General features: G+C 38.8%; 1 protein-coding gene across 1 annotated transcript in view; it reads right to left on the reverse strand.

Annotated features, from left to right (window-relative positions):
- slc16a10 (solute carrier family 16 member 10) overlaps positions 1 to 17,303 on the reverse strand; it is a 38,804-nt gene that overhangs the window by 16,081 nt on the left and 5,420 nt on the right. Inside the window, exon 2 of the mRNA XM_062437681.1 lies at positions 3,387 to 3,531. Coding sequence (XP_062293665.1) covers positions 3,387 to 3,531 — 145 coding nt within the window. The remainder of the gene's footprint in view (positions 1 to 3,386; positions 3,532 to 17,303) is intronic.

The raw sequence follows: 17,303 nt of genomic DNA on the forward strand, positions 1-17,303 counted from the left end.
ATATTAATCCCCTGCTATTTACCATATACATGCATTTTTATGCTGATGACACCATCTTTTATGCTATTGTTCCAACACAACCAGGCTATCTCTAGATTACAGCCTTTTTTTGATGACCTCTTTTATTCATTTACAACTTGTTCTTAACTTCAAAAAGCGTTCTTTCTCTGATCCATGCGCTCAATGGAAATCTCATCAAGGTTTGATAGCATTCGGTTTGTCCCAGATAACTCACGCTGAATATCTCACTCAAATACAAAAAACAATAAATATTAGGTGAGAGACAGAATCTTTTAGTCAAACATTTCTACATTTTTCTCATTGATCTTTTTCTGCATTTCTACAGATATCTGTAAAATACCAATCAAAGGCACATTTACTTTTTTTTCTATTCTTGATTGTGCCACACCTTTTAAGTCGGTTTAGATATGAGCGCTTTAAACTAATCACTGATTCCCTTTCTAAGATATCACTAAGATATCATGTGGGTTGTATAAAGAGCTGTGTGGCCGCTCGTAAAAAACAGCTGTTCCGGCTGTTGAAGAACTTTGCCGGTGCAACACAATCAGTGAAACAGGACTTCTTCCTTGACAGGTGGAGCAGGCATTGAATTGATGTGAAAATGGCTAGTTCAGAGCGTCTTCATTCATTTATGGCTTATTCCGGGAGTGGAAATATGGCTCGTGTACCAGTTCTTCAATGACTGAGATTTATGAAACGGAGCCATGCTAACACACAGCTTTATAAATATGACAAAAAGAATGTGTATGCATATTTCTGTCTCAGTTTTAGTCATGAATCTGTGCAGTTTATGCATCTCACCCCTGGATTGTGTTTGACACTATTGTTTTATTCATTACTTAAGTCATCCGATATAAAGATATTTAACATCCTCAGTTGAGTTCAAAGTGAACAACAACACAGCAATTCTGAACTGGGGCAGACTGGTTTCCAGTACTATGAACCTTTCTACTGGGATTAACTGCAACACAAACTGAAATATATAAAGTATATGTATGTATATATACACACATCATTTCTTCTTTAATCTCTCTCATAAAAGAGATATTGATCGCTATGAGACTTCCTCAGTGAATCAAGCTTGAAAACACTTTTCTGAAGCTCTCTTTTTTTCAATTCAATTCAAATACACTTTATTTGTCCCCGAGGGGCAATTTAAAAAACATGTGTTTTTGTTCACTCAGTCTATATATGCTGCCTTTGGGTCAAATTCTGCAGAACTCTAATGTAGACTATCACAGTTATGCAGATGACACGCAGATATACCTAGCACTGTCCCCGGATGACTACAGTCCAATACAGTCATTGTGTCACTGTTTAGAGCAAGTAACACATTGGATGAACCAAAATTTCCTTCAATTAAATCAGGACAAAAGTCTTCTCTTTATTGTTTTTGGCAATAAAGAGAAGAGGATTGCTGTCAGTAAACATCTGGAGTCACTCTCTCTAAAAACTAGCGACCAAGTCCGAAACCTTGGCGTGCTGATAGACTCAGATCTGACCTTCAGCAGTCACATCAAATCAATCACCAAAACAGCCTTCTATCAGCTTAAGAACATATCCAGAGTGAAGGGTTTAATGTCTCAAACAGACCAGGAGAAGTTGATTCATGCTTCCATCTCCAGTAGACTAGACTGCTATAACGGTCTTCTGACTGGACTCCCACAAAAAAGCATTAAACAACTGCAGCTCCTTTTAATGATTTTAAAGCAAATCATTATTTTATGCTGCAATCTTATATTTAATGCTCTATTCTAGCATTTTATTTTCTCTCTTTCTGTTTCTGTATTTTGTTTCTATTATTAGTGTGTGTGTGTGTGTGTGTGTGGGGGGGGGGGGGGGGGGGGGGGGTGGTATGTATGTGTTTACTATAATTGGGTTTTATTTTTATTTCTCAAATTCCATGTTTTTATGTTTTGTTTTGTTTTTTGGGGGGGGGGGGTTTTCCAATTTTTTTCTGTTAAATGTTTGTTTTATGTAAAGCACATTGAGTTGCCATATAAATAAAACTGCCTTGACTTGCCTTGCCTTTATTTCTCTAGAGAAATAAACACATATTTGTTCTTTATTTTGTTCTTTTAATATAACAACTTCTGTCTCTGCAAATGTTGTTGAAGGTCCGAATAAATACAGGATGGTGGTTCCAAAGTCCTGTGCACTGCAGAACTGAGCTGTCAGCAATCCTGTCGTTTGTGAAACACTTGATAAGCAGCAGTTAAGATTGTTTTATTACCTATTTATTACATTTAAAAGTGATGACAAGGTGAGGCTGGAGCGCTTTCTACTTGCTGCTTGGATCAGGTATTTCTGCATGTTGGTGTGAGTGTTTCCTCACGTGCGGACAAATATGAGATTCCAAGAAATTATTAACAACGGAGTGTTAAAAGAGAGAGCCTCTCATCCACAGAGGAACGATAAACCTCAAAGAAGTGTGCTTTGTTTTAGGAGCTCAGCTCAACTCAACAACACACTATACTGTAAGCAGGTATATTAACTCGTCCTTTAAAACTTATACTCTGTAACTGCTATATAAACAGTTAATAAATGCTATATAAAAAACACTGTTAGGACTTCATTAAGTGTTTATAGACCACTTATGGATGTTACAGTTACTGTTTCCTTACAGTTATATTATAGTTTGACAATCTCACCAAAAGGTCCATTTAGTAGCTGTTCTAGAGCTTTCAATTACACCACACTATCTTCCTCTGCAGAATGGACTTTCTCGGCCATGTTGGCTCCAAAGTAACTCCATCTACTGAGGAAGATCATGTGTTAAGATTAAAAGCCCCAGGACAGCTACTAAATGGACCTTTGGGTATGACTGTTTTCAATGTCAGACTTGAAATTTAAATCTCATAGTTGAAGTGAACATGGACAGGAAGTCCTTGACGTATTCAGGAATATGTTAACATTATATCTTGGCAAAGCATCACAACAGCTACTAAACTGACCTTGTGGTGAGACTGTTTTTTTTTCAAATGGTGTTTCCAAGATCAAGAATGAACTTTGAAGCTCTACATTCTAGTTTGTTATAGTGTGTTTATGAACAATGTATTAAGGGTTCATAAAAATGTTTTAAAAAGCTTCTAAATGCTTAAGAGGCTAAATGTAATGGTTCATTCTATATTTATCCCTACATACTGTTCAGGGTCAAATTTGAGCCATTTTTACACTTGAGATTTGTAAAAATCCACATCCATTGTTTTCTACGATATTAATCAAACTGATGGGGAGTTTAAGAATGTGAATTGGTGTACAGACTAATTATGAGTCAGAATATGAACATGGGTAAGGGTTAAGAAGTACATATGTTGTCATATATAATGTGTGCAAAATATTCTCATTCTTATTTTCTTCCTTACGTGACAAAAGAGCTGGCCAGGAGGCCAACCAGGCCAACAGCGGCGCCTCCAACAGCGGTTACCCTGCAGCCGAGGATGTCGGTGAAGATGCTGACGATGGGAGAGCAGAAAAAGATCATCCCCATGGAGAGGGAGCCAACCCATGCTGCAGGAGACAAGGAGAATAAGCTAATGAGAAAATCTGAAGAAATGACCTGTAAGTCACAGCGATGATCATTTCACATCCAGAACATTAAACTGTTAAGACATTAAACAAGACTCTCTGTAGGAAGACAGATGCTGCAGGCGAATCCCGGGGACGCAATATTAGAACACTGTTGCTCTTGTATCCAAGTACACATTCACTTACACTAACACACACACAGACCAGTATACTCTCAGTTCCCTTCCAGTTCCCAGATGGCTTCCAAGTAATGGGTTCCCTTTTGTAGATGTTGTTTATCAGTCAAACTGTATATTGTTTATACGTGCATCCAGCTTCCTTAGTAACCCCGAGACCATGTTTGGTAACAGCTATGACATAGCATTCGCCTTTCCAAGTATTCCATGACTAACATCTTCAATAGAGCCAACAGGAAAACACAGTGAGTGGACAGGAAGGAGTGATCAGGAAAACACAAAGGCCTAACATCAATGCTAAGCACACAGATGCCATGCCTTTCTTTAGCTTGCTTGATGGCCAGATCAAGATCTTTAAAAACGCGTCATAAATAGAAACGCTGTAAGCTTTTCGATGTATTGTTTCCAACTTCTATTCCCATCAAGGAAAAGAATCACACAATTGGACGGGGACCGGCAATCGTTGAACGCAAATTGTGAAATCCTCGTGCAGCACCTTTGACCCTAAAAAGGATGGGAAGTCAAGAGTGAGGAACGACTGCCTGGAGCACTTTTAAGTTGCTAATCACACATACCACGCTAAATAAAGGCATAGGCAGATTAAAATGACAGATGAAGGACAGGTCTATGTGATACAGGAGATACAGGCTGAGTAAAGTTGTTTTTCTCAATTCTGAAGTCAGATCAGTTGGAAAGCTGTGAGAAAAAAGTCAAAGCAGCTGGAGTTTGAATGTTTTTGTTGACTGGTTTTTACTTGAGTAACGGGAGACTGGTGTGTCATGTTACAGGTTTACTACTGGTTTTACTGCTGTGTGTTTTCTCTGAATCCTACTCTGACTCCATGCTGTCAGGGTATTATACACTCAGGTTGCCCCATAACACAGACGTTATACCATGAATGTATGTACAAAATCATCACTGGATAATTGAAAACTTTGACCTCCTGGTGGCTTTACATCAAAATTCAAAGGTATTACAATTCATCCTCTAGGGACTATGGATGTCTGTACCAAATTTCATCCATTCATCTTATATTTTTTGAGGCAATCCAATAAAAACCATAAATGTCAACCTCACAGTGGTAGTGTGGTAGATGAAGAGTCAGGGGGTCACCAAAGTCATAAGAATCCATCCTCTGAGGACTGTGAATGTCTATACAAAATTGCATGAGAATCTATTCAATATTTGGTGTGATATTTCAGCCTGGACCGACATTCCTCAAGTCATGACCTCAGCATGGCTAAAAATAGTTTTCCTGTGTATATTAGTTTGTCTTTGATAACATATTTCATACATAATTCGACATCCGTTAGTCAAAAGCATCACATTCATATTTCCCCTTGTTAAAATACTGACGTGTAACCTATATTTAGTTACCGTCCTCTTGCTCAATGCCCCAGTCTGGTGTCCTTGTGTGAGTCAAAACACCCAAAGCCTCTTCGGACTTACTCCAGACACTGCAGTGAAAGAAATGACCCAAATTCATTGGGGGTACTCTCTGCTTGGTCTCATATTTGTGGGGATATCATCCTGCTTTAAGCTATATAATGTAATAAATGGCAGAGAACAAGAAGAGCAAAGAATCCCTCAAAGACAACAGGAAATTGCTGTTGCGGTTTCATCTTCTGGTTCTCTCGATTTAAAAGCATTTACGCTTCAGACAAGAAGGAATTCCAAATTGAAAAAATGTAATATCAGGATTCTGTCACCGCCCGCCGCGGGCCCGCATGGGCACTGTCAGACAAGGCAGTTGCCCTAAGTCGTCTGTCTGCTTTGTTAAAGACTCCTTGCTGGAAACCCCTCTGTTTTGAACCCTGTCACCCCACAATGACTGAACCTACAGCAGTGAAACCGCATTAACACACAGCCTTCTGTAAATCAGAGAGAGTGGGTTCAAAAAGGTTCTGAGATGACATCTTTCAGAACTTGAGCTTCAGACTTCAAACTCAAATGTGTTGTGTTCAACATTAGTTTTATTGGTGTCTACTTCCGTCCATTCAGTGGTCATCATGCTGTTTGACCTTCTTGTGCTACCTAGAACTTTTCTTCATTACTTTTAGCTGATTACTTCATTCACTGCTCATTTTCTCTTAATCGCAACACTTGGCACCTGGTATCCAGTACATGTACCTAGTTGGAAATCACTGAGCTAGAACATTAAATAAGTGTACCAAGTACAAAAAAGGTCCTCATGATTCCCTGAAGACCAATTTGTGAATAAATTTACAAAACCTGTATTGAAGCAGCTGGTTGGTGAGTTATCTATTAACCAAAGTCAATGGAAACAACTAATGGACAGGCATACTTGGCTTATATTGCTGCGGTGAGACAGACCATTTTCCCGGCTTGGTCAAATAAACAGCGTGTCCCTGTAGTACATTCTAGGAATCTGTTGACTAAAGATGCTCAAAAGGCTGAAATCTAGTTCAAACATGGAGAATGAAGGTAAGCTTCATTTAACACCAGAGGCCACTTAAAGACTGCCTGATGTCTCACACTGTCACGCTGGAATAAACACAACGTGAGGAGGAAAAGGTGTTAATAAATCAACTGCACTACCTGCCAACAGACTAGAAACAGGACCTGATGTCCCTTTGTATTCTCACATCAACATGGAACCATGCAGTAGGGTTTATCATTTCACTCTGGGTTTAGAGCTCTGCATTAATGTAGCTGTAGTGTTAATGAAACATGAAACTTTGAACATCATGCTATGAAATACAGGTAAAAGTATTACTGTGTTACTATGAATGCCAAAGTGTGTGTTTAGTAGATGGTCAAAAATTGTAAATATGAAACATACAACGTGGAAAACTATGGAACCTGGAAAAGAATGAATAATGTCCATTCAGTCCATTTATATTGGACTTAGGATTATACAATCCTTTGAGGTTTTTACAGCACACCTACAAATGTCTGAGAAATACTGGAACTGCGTTCTCTGACCATATTCAAATTAAAATGGAAAAGCTGTTTGACGTTTAGTTTTCCAAGTCGTACTCTCCTGTGCAGTGGACAATATTCAATTAAAATGAAAATGCAATATAAACAACGTAACCTCATTTTCCATTTATGCAGATAATATCTAAGTCTCAATTTCAAATTAAAATGCAATCTTTGAACATTTAATTTGACAATTAAAATGAAAACGGCATTTGACATTTAATTTTCAAAGACTTGCAGTGTGGAACTTTTACATATAAATGAACATCAAATATACTCAAGCCCATGAAAATTCACACAATGCTGATGAATCCTTTCACATCCAGATAAATCTCTGTATTTCACAGTATAAAGAGATTTTAAATGTGGTATTGTGTTTGACATTCCCACGGCAGGATGAATGCATAGAGACTTCTGCTGGCCGGGTGGCTAACTTTCAGAATGCACCACAGACCGCACTAACCACTCAGCCAAGGGTCCCCATTAACTGACCTTATCCATAAATTAACCATATTGTGGTTGTCATGTGCAGATATGTAGGAATACAAGATAGATTTATTGTAAGTAGAATGTCAGATTTGAGTTGTCTGGAGTCATTTGGCTAGTTTCAAATTCAACTTCAGGAAAAAGACTGACCATTTGATAGGCGAGCTTGTTGATTTAACTCCTGAACAATCAGTAAATTATACTTACATAAGAGACCACTGCTTCATTTGAATGGCCTGTACTTATAAATGGCCTGTACTTATATAGCGCCTTTCTAGTCTTTTCGACCACTCAAAGCGCTTTACACTACATTTCATTCACCCCATTCACACACATTCATACACTGATGACAGGAGCTACCACGCAGGGTGCCAACCTGCACATCAGGGGAAGCTAATCATTCATACACATTCACACACCGTTGGCACAGCAACGGGAGCAATTTGGGGTTAAGTGTCTTGCCCAAGGACACATCGACATGTGGACTGGAGGAGCCGGGAATCGAACCGCCAATCTTCCAATTGGTGGATGACCGCTCTACCTCCTGAGCCACAGCCGCCCCATTTGACAAGGAGGCTACTCAACGAGACGACAGGGATCTACAAGTGTAGACATTCTATGCCTGTATTGATTTCTGACAGGTTTTTTTTCTCATGTCATGAAGGTGAATATGTGGATTTAAAGGGTTTTTTCAGTAGTATTCAAGTTTCTTTGCATTAACCCAAGAATATCTTTCACTACTTTTATATTTTATTACATTTTTGGCTAGACCACAGCAGGCCTTAATCATTTGTTCTGATATTTGAAGGAATCATAAAGCAAATCCTCAATAAACTCCTGGAATGATTATTGTCATAGTATTCAGTGAAGGAGAGAAGTGTCAAATGATTCAGTTGGGGATGCACATCATAACTTTAATCCAAAGTAAGCACGGGGAAGATTTGCTGAAGTTCAGCTTATAAAGCTACTAGTTACAAAGACTTTGTTGATTGTGATAAATGCAACCGAAGACATAAACTTGTATTTAACTAGCCACTAATAGCAACGCTGTTTCCACATCAAAAGGCAGAGACACTTGGAGTCTGTCAGTGATGGCTCAATGTATTTCAGCTTTCACAGAACCTTCCCCTGTCAGAGCTGCTGGATTTGATCTGACGAGGCCAAACTGCTTGATGTTGACTTACTGGCAAAAATCCAGAGCCTCCTGTGGGGCCTCTCTCTCCCCCACACTGAAAAGGAACAGGACAGGATTCAGGAGCACTAGGTTTCCACAGGTAGAAGTGAAACTGAACACACACTGAACTGCTGCTGCTGCACCTCCACCTAGCATCCCCCCTCCAGCTCACATCAGAACTGTAGACGCATTGACCTGGGGTCAGGAAGTGGACCATGCTGTACGGAAACTATTGTTGGCTCCAATGAGGCCAAGCAAAACTTGTGAGTTATAGTTGCTGTGAGGGGGACGGATGGCAAAAAAAGAGAAAAGAAAAGCAAATATGGAGAGGAGGACGAGAAGTGTCCAGTGATGGTGTAGAATTTAGTGTGGAGACGCTTGTGTGTCCCAGCTGGTCTTGGATTAAATCCTGCCAGAGCTTTGTTTCCTATTGCCTGTCTCATTAGAAAAAAAAGGGCAACCCAGTCTCCTTTATAAAAAAACACAAAGCAGACCAAGCGGCGGGGTTAATGGGTTTACAAGCTGTGGTCTATGTTAAGCTGAACATGTTTGGCACATAGCTGAGACTCATTACTAACATCCCTCCTGTGGGGAGCTGCAGGAACCACAAACTCTGAAACATCTCCACAACTGACCTTAACACTAACCCTGAAATTTGCATCATATAGATTACTGATGACTTCTTTGAACACATATAGTCTGTGCTTGAAGAGGACTGAGGAGTAACCTGTTTAAAAACCATGGGAGTTCATGGTGAACTACACTGCTAGTTGCCAGGGCAACAACTCTCTTAGTACCAGTGGTTGGAAAGTCAGACAGTAAGTGGGAGGATGATATTAAATGCATTAGTGAATGTGTTTTTAGCGTTCCTTGTTTGAAACAAAGCAATGTGTTGCAGAGCTCTGCTTGTGCACTATTCTGTTACACTGATCCAGTCGAGCCTTAATTAGGAAAGCCCCAGTTATCCATTTACTACAGATGCTGACCAGTTACGATTCATAATTAATCTTTATTTGGACAGGATTAGCTCAACAGGAGGTACACTGTAAAAAATATCCGTCTTTAATCTACACCTGAGTCTTAAAATCAGATTTTACTGGAAAGAAGTGTAATAGTGTTCCAATTAATTGGACCAGTATTGTATGCTTTCCATGTAAATAAAAGCATTTGAGACTTTTCTTGAATCAAATGCTATTTTGTTGATATCAGTAAGATGGTCAGCCTAGTTTGAAAATGTCAACATGCAATATTGACCATGGTAGTAGCTCTGTGAGGCTGTGCTTTAGGTGGCGCTTTGAGCTAAAACTGACATTTTTGCAGTGTAGAGTGGTATAATCTTTACTGGCACAGGTCCATGGTTTCAGTCCCATCTTGCATCTGTCAAGTCTGATAGGGTTTCTGCATTTTGTACTACAGTAATTTCCCCTGAAATAAGTAGATCACAAAAAAACAGTTGCAGCCTGAGTGGATGTTATAAAAGAAGAGAATCTGGCAGGTGAAGCCTGACTGTTTCTCAGCAGGGAAGCACCTGAAGAAATTCTTGCTTCTCGTCTCAACTCATACTTCTATCCCATGACAAACTGAGACTCAAAGTGGTCTTACTGTATACCAACCAATCCTCTCCTAGTATGGTTTTACAGCAGTTGCTGCTAAATCATAAGAACCCCAGCCATACCCCTTATCAGGGCCTCACAATGCTACATCTGAGTGGACCATATAGCATCCACAATCATTACTCCAACTCCTGCTTACAGCAGCTGGAAGCCATTTACGCTGGCCTGCTCCACTGAAGGCTCTAGAGGGGGAGAAACAGTGAGAAACGGCAGTTTTTGTATGCTCACATCCCAAGTTCAAACTCCAATCTTCAAATATTTTCTGGCCCCACACCCAGGACATGATGACACAGCAAAAAAAGTGATGGAGCTGCCAAAGTGATATTTACGGCTATGTGTAAAACAGAGAGAAATATGGACAAGAGGTCCATATGAAAAATGTTAAATGGAAGTTGTATGCTGTTTTAGAGGGAAAGGAAGGGGGTGGTGTGTGAGGGCTGATTGGTGATTGGGGGAGCTTTTCATCCACCCCCTTTTTTAAGTGCACAGTATAGAGATGGCACCAGGCCACATTTTGGATACGCCTCTCATTGAGTTGTAGCTAGATACCTCTAGAATTGCTTTTCTGACTGGTATCTGAGTGTAAGAGAATAAAAACACCACATTAAAGGTTTAGAGCAATTCCTTAATCAAGACAAAATGTAACATCAAATAAATATGATTTCCAGAACAGAGGTTTTAAAAAACGACATATAAAATTCAGCTGTTTAGGGAAAATGAGTTTAGGCGCTAATTGCAATATATGTACAGATTTGGTTTGCTTATAGAAATGCACAGGCACAAAAACAACACTCTTATGTGTGAAGGCACACATTAGACAATATATATATATATATATATATATATATAGTTTTACAGAGAGTTTACCGTTAATCTTGGTAATTCACATTAATCACATTTTGCTGTTCTGAACTGTACAGTACCTCAAGGCTCTGTCCTAGGTCTCCTTCTTTTTGTTTCTACATGCTTCTGCTTACTGGATGTCTGATAAAGACCTCCAGTTAAACTCATTGTACTCACCTGAATTTATAGACCCTTCATTAAGTCAGAAACTTAAGAGCTATTTTTACTATTGATTGCCATGCTAATAAAGTTGTACAGTCTTCATTGTATCAACATTGTATCAATGTATTCTTTTAAACATTTGATCATTTTTATCATTCTCTGATTTAGACAAACTTAGTCATGATATTACAATCAGACTTAATACTATAGAAGATTATATACATGTGTTTATATATATACATACATACAGTACCAGCAATAACACTGGGGGCATGTTTTTCTCTGTTTACTACTGTTGTTAACAGATAATATCTTCTAGGTCTGTGCCGGACATTTGATGCACATACACAGACCAGACTGATCATATTACTCTGAATCTTATTATTTTGTCAGTGTGATTTCATATGGTGCTGCATAGGATGTATGATGTGCAATATGAGCTCTGAGCTGTTCATTACAAACTGAATTACCTACAAGACATTATATTGCAAACTGCATCTATCTTCAAATCAGAGTTTAACCCCAACCCTGCTGGACTTTTGAAGAAAAGTCTATAAATATATGCTTAAGCTTTCATTATGAGGTTCTGGAACAAAATCTGAAAATGCATCTTTAATGTCTATCTTTCTAACACACACTTTATTGCGAAAATGCCATAACTGTAATGTAAATACAACTGAATCACAGTGCATTGTAACACCCCCACAGTTCTGTGTTGCATCTAGACAGGGATGAATCAAATCTTATTGACTATATTGACATCTTAATATCTAACTAATATCTCGGTGCATTGACTTAATGATTCTGTGTCAAAATGAATACTGAATGATTATTGGCAGCTTGATACATCCCCCAGCTTTAATACCTCCCTGTCAGTCAATCAGACGTTGCCTGAGAGCGAGGTCTTCACAGCCATTTGCTCATGTGCACTCCAGCCCCTCAGGCTGTGGCCTGATGATTGGTCCTCCTGCTGCCACTGAAGTGGTGCTCTTCTTCCAACATGTTTACCTGCTCTATGCTTTATCGTTCGTCAACCTTCACCTAAACTCAGACTCAAGCTCACGTGCGCTTCAGATCAAATGGCCTGTCAATCATTAGCCTGTGTATGCTTAAAACTTGTCAAGGTTTTTTGGAGGGATTCAATTTATGTAATGTTGTTTTTTTTAACTAAGCTGCCCACGCAGGCCAGCTGTTAGAGCTCTCTCATCTTGTACGTTCAGTCAAAAATGATGAAACAAGCATGTTAAATTTTAACCCTTTATGGCTGCAACAATGAAACTATATTACAACTAATGTTGGCATAAGCAAGTCAAACTCCAGACAATTACTTGCACCTCGGATATCTAGTTGAAGTTCAATGTCTGTGAGTGAGTAGGTGATCATTAAACACTTTTCCTGGCTAGCTCACACTCAGCATGACAGGTCCTCAGAGGCAGTGATACTGGAATAATATTTTCAACTTAATCGTAAAGTCAGTGTGTAGGTTTCACTTCCAGGGACAAAACATCAGCTTCATCTATTTTGCTTCCCTATATGTTTTCCTTTCGTGCTGAGAGAAAATAATACTCAGCCAAAATACAGTCAGATGACTCCTTGTTATTGCCATGAATGTCAATCAACCACATCAGTTCAGGTTACTTCAGATTCATCAAAACAGCACAGTCAGTGACTCTAAAGCCGCCATTTGGTCCAAAGGTCTTCTACTGCTCTAACATTAGATGACAGACAAGTGGCTTTTATGGCGAGAGGCCCAGGAATAGCCCCATCTGGCATTCCCACAGGGAGGGAACCGAAGGCAGTTACACAGATGTGACGGCCATTGACCTGACAGGTCATACCGGTGTATGGGCTGGACCTCCCCGCCCCTGCATTGCGTGCTGTGATTGGTTGATTAAGATTTTCAATTTTCCAATTTTGTGTCCATTATATTTGGCAAAGGAGACAATGTCCTGTTTGGTAAAATACGTCAATGTTCTATTTGGTCTTTACAAATGTCTACTTCTTGCCACAAGAGGTAAAAGTGCATTTGGCATTTCCTCTCAGCAAACCCTATATAATATTTTATTGTAAGCTCTTATCGTTGGACACTTTTCTTTAGTGTTGATAAAGGAATAGAAGAGACTAGAGCTGCAACGATTTGTTGATTCATTTATTAGTTGCCAACTATTAAATGAATCACCCAGTATTTTGATAATCCATTAATCATTTGGAGTCATTCTTTAAGAAGGAAATGTACAAATTCTCAGATTTCAGTTTCTCAAACGTGAATATGTTCTGGTTTCTATGACAGTAAACTGGATATCTTTGAGTTGTGGACTCTTGGTCAGGATAAAAGAAGACAATGGAATTCATCTTAGGCTTTAGGAGAGAAAGTGATCGACATTTTTCACCATTTTCTGAAATGTTATAGACCAAATAATATTGGTTAATCCAGAAAATAATTAACTGATTATTCAACGATGTTAGTTAGGTTAGTTTCAGCCCTAAGAGCGACCTAGATGCTGTAAAAATATAAAATATTTCTTTGACTGTGGGATTACAGAATGACCCTGCTGAGACAAAAATGTGCCTCGCAACGCAAGTTTGTAACTTGACTTTTTATGCTTAAATCTCCTTATGGTTAATCATAAAGACTCATTCTACAGCTTCAACCAGCTTAGTGTTACAGGGCTCCTACCACGGTCCCACAACCATCCCCAAAAACAATTGTAACTGTGCTGAAGTGAATGTAAACTTTCCCAAATCAAACTGTTGTTTCTTTACTTTGTAAAGCAATACAGAGTTTGCCTTGGGGCCCCAAATCACTAAATCCACCCCTGTTGATGTATGAGTGTTTTCTTTAATGATTTATTTTAAAGATTAGAGATGCTGCTTTCAGTTAGCCTCGAACCCTGGTGTTACTTAATTAAATAACAATGAGCTCTACAGGGCTTTAAGCAAAGAAACCTATTAACTTATCTGTGGAGTAAATGAAGATTAAACCATACAAACTGCAGACACTAATTAAGAGAAATGATTGAAACAATACATCCAACAGATCTATTAAGCAATGTAACTAATAACCTGAATAATACACAGTGCTGTTGGTGCCGTGCTGTTAAGTACAGCTTTTGTCACAGCTATATCACCATCAGATCAGAAAGTAACCCAGGGGTCTCCTATATATTTTTTATCTTTTCATTCAAAGGCATCAGGCATGGAGTGGTTTTCATTGTGTTTCCAGCAGGAGTCCTTCAACAACGGCCAACTCGTGGTCCCCAAAGTGAAAGGGACACACATGGGCCATACTAATTTGATTAAAACAGGACCATGGGGAGATTTTCATTTCAAAGGGAAATGGAAATACCACAACACATTCCCTCACATACACTGACTGACTATAGAAGATTAAGTGAACTGTTTGAACTGATAAGACATACTGTAAATTTCGTACAACTGTTTTAAGAGATGTTAAGTTGTTGTAGACTCTCTGGGACAGAGCTACAATAACTGCTCAATACTTTAAAATTGAACATATAAAAGATATAAAATAGGCATTCAAACATAAGCTTATACAAGTAGATATAAAATACATATCACAATCCCAAATTATGTCTTCAATAATCTAATCATCTTTTATGACTTAAATACCAGTTTAAACTAAGTGTTTTCTTTGTGGAGGTGGTTTCTAAGCATGTGCAGCTTCAACAGCACATGAGTTTGAGTTTGAAAGGAAGGAGCATGTTGCAACATGTACGTTGGTATGTCCACTGTTGGGTCTCACAACACAGCAAGCTCAGATGGGTTTTCAATGTGTAACTGCCTGCCTGTGAGTGCCACAGAGAGACAGGAAGCCTGAGGAAAAGTAACAGTAACAGTTAAGCTTGCCGTGATTTCAACAGTCGGCACACAAAAGTATAAAACTACCTATCACTGCACTTCAATGAGTAAACAAATAGTAAATGAACAACTAATGGAAACAGCTTCATGTCATGCATCACGTTCGCTCTGTGCCTTTTAATTTTGCCCTTTAAATTGCCCCATGTGGGATAAATGAGGTCAAATTTAACAGAATTATTCACAAAACAAACTGACTCATCATAACATGAGTACACCAGCCTAATTTCTAAGGCCTCAACATATGCATGAACATCTGAGCCACTTGGCCTCTTAAAATGTCACTAATTATGGCCAAAGTAGTGTCATATCTAACATGCACAGGGGACACATGTCCTAGATAAAGTCCTCCATGTGCCAAATATTACTTACTTATACTGAAGTCATGCACTAAAGATGTACCATCTAGTGAGAAATGTATAAATATGTTGAGAAATTAGTCTTCAATTATACAATATATTATCCCCATAGCAGTGCCTATAACATTCCTCCTATAGATACGTATGTGCAGACAACAAATGGAGGGAACCTGTAAAAGGCTGCAGTGCTGGTGCAGAGGGAAGGGAAACTGCTGTCTCAAGATAAACGGAGTGTGCAGATAGGTGAGGTCATGTCCTTAGCCAGGATGTAGTTCCGCTCTCAAAACAGTGTGTGTGTGTGTGAGCATTGTCTGTGTCTGGAAGATAGACTGAAGCTAAGGGAAAAACAGGACAGGCTGAATGCTGAGCAAGGCTGAATGATATATTACAATAAAATGAGCTTGTGACATGTGACAATATTTTCCAATAGACATATGAAAATATTTAGGGCTGCAGATGAACATGACAAATGACTTATAATTCAAATAATAAAAATCACATTCATACTGCATGTATTAACAGGCATAAAACATTAAAGGGGCACTTAAGCAGTTTAATGTTGCAGTTCAATAATAGTTGGGGATATTTTGACAAATTAAAAATATAAAGATAATGGTCAAAATCAAGCAGCAGAGGAAAATAAATGCTGACTTTTAGTCCATGGTCTGGTTCAAACTCCAAAAAAGGTGGATACTACATTTCCCATAATGCAACTCATTACAAATTAGGCTTTCCCCTGCTTGTTAAATGTCTTTTAGTCTCTACACCACCAGCTTGTAACACAGGATTTCTGGTACAAATTCTAAAGCTTGAAGAAAGGTAGTCACACATTTGTGGCCGTGATGCAAGAATAGTTTAAGTAAGAAATATCTTCTTCATTGGTATTGAAGGACTTAACTAACATTATATAGGGGATAGGACACAATCAATCTATCTATCATAGGGAGAAGTGTCTTCAATCATATGTACATACCATATCAGGAGCAAGTCACTGATTCATATGCTATTTTTAAAAAAGACACAATGTATATAACCCCTGTAATAGGGAATAAGGAATTTCTTCCCTGAATGAGGGTGTTTAAAATCGGTACATTTAAAAGAATTGATGCATTACGCACAACCATCACATCTGTGATTCCCACCGTGGCAGGTCTTCAGGAGGAGTCTGGACTCTGAATGGACGAGAGTGTCACTAAGGTTTCTGCCTCATGAAAAAACAACTGCAGGGGTGTCACTGAAGAAATGACTTAAACCAAGATCAGATTTTTAAAATGTGCCAATGTCCAGACAAAACAGGCTTAATCACGACGGATATACTCGGTGATGAATAAAGGAACTTATTTCCTACTTCTAGACACCACTGAAAAGTGTGGGATATCTGGAAAAATCTAAATACTTAATAGTGTAACCAACCCCTTTCTAACAACCCATAACCCATCCTCTATATAATGTCTATTAAGCTGTTGTGACCTTCAGTACCCTGAAGAACACTGTCATGTCAAACAATGCTGAGTGTGCAACTACCTTCCTTCACGCTTGTATTTTCATCCTGGTCAGCACCTCTCCAACACTGGTGTGTGTTCCTCCTCTTTCCCACAAGTTCTAAAGCTCCAATCTGAGTTAAACCTGCACTGTGGAACTTTTACATATAAATGAACATCTGCTATTCAAGCTCTTTCCAAATGATTTCACACAATGATGATTAAGCCCATCACAGCCAGTGATCAATCAATTCTCTGTTGATCAAATCTCATGTCGGGTGTAACAGTCCCATGTTGGCTGTTAATAGTGCGGGTCCTCTTAACTTCCTAAATGTTATCAGACTGAATGCATCAAATTTTGACACTCAAAACAATGTATCCACCGTTTTACAGCCGCAACAGTAGGTTACAGCCAATGGGACAAATCCCACTCTGTGTGCCAGTCATTCATGCCTGTGTTAGCCAATGACAGCCGAGCGACCCCCTTTACTCTCACTGCTAGAAAGGTGGAGTGCCCCTTTAAATTTAAAACAATCACTCACTTTTATTTCCTATTTTTTCTATCTTATCTTCCCTTCAACAGAATTTGTACTGTACAGTACTAGGTAAAGAAAATATGTATTGGATAGATATATTATGTT

This window comes from Scomber scombrus, chromosome 17 (assembly GCF_963691925.1).
Source record: "Scomber scombrus chromosome 17, fScoSco1.1, whole genome shotgun sequence".
In the NCBI taxonomy this organism is placed as follows: Eukaryota; Metazoa; Chordata; class Actinopteri; order Scombriformes; family Scombridae; genus Scomber; species Scomber scombrus.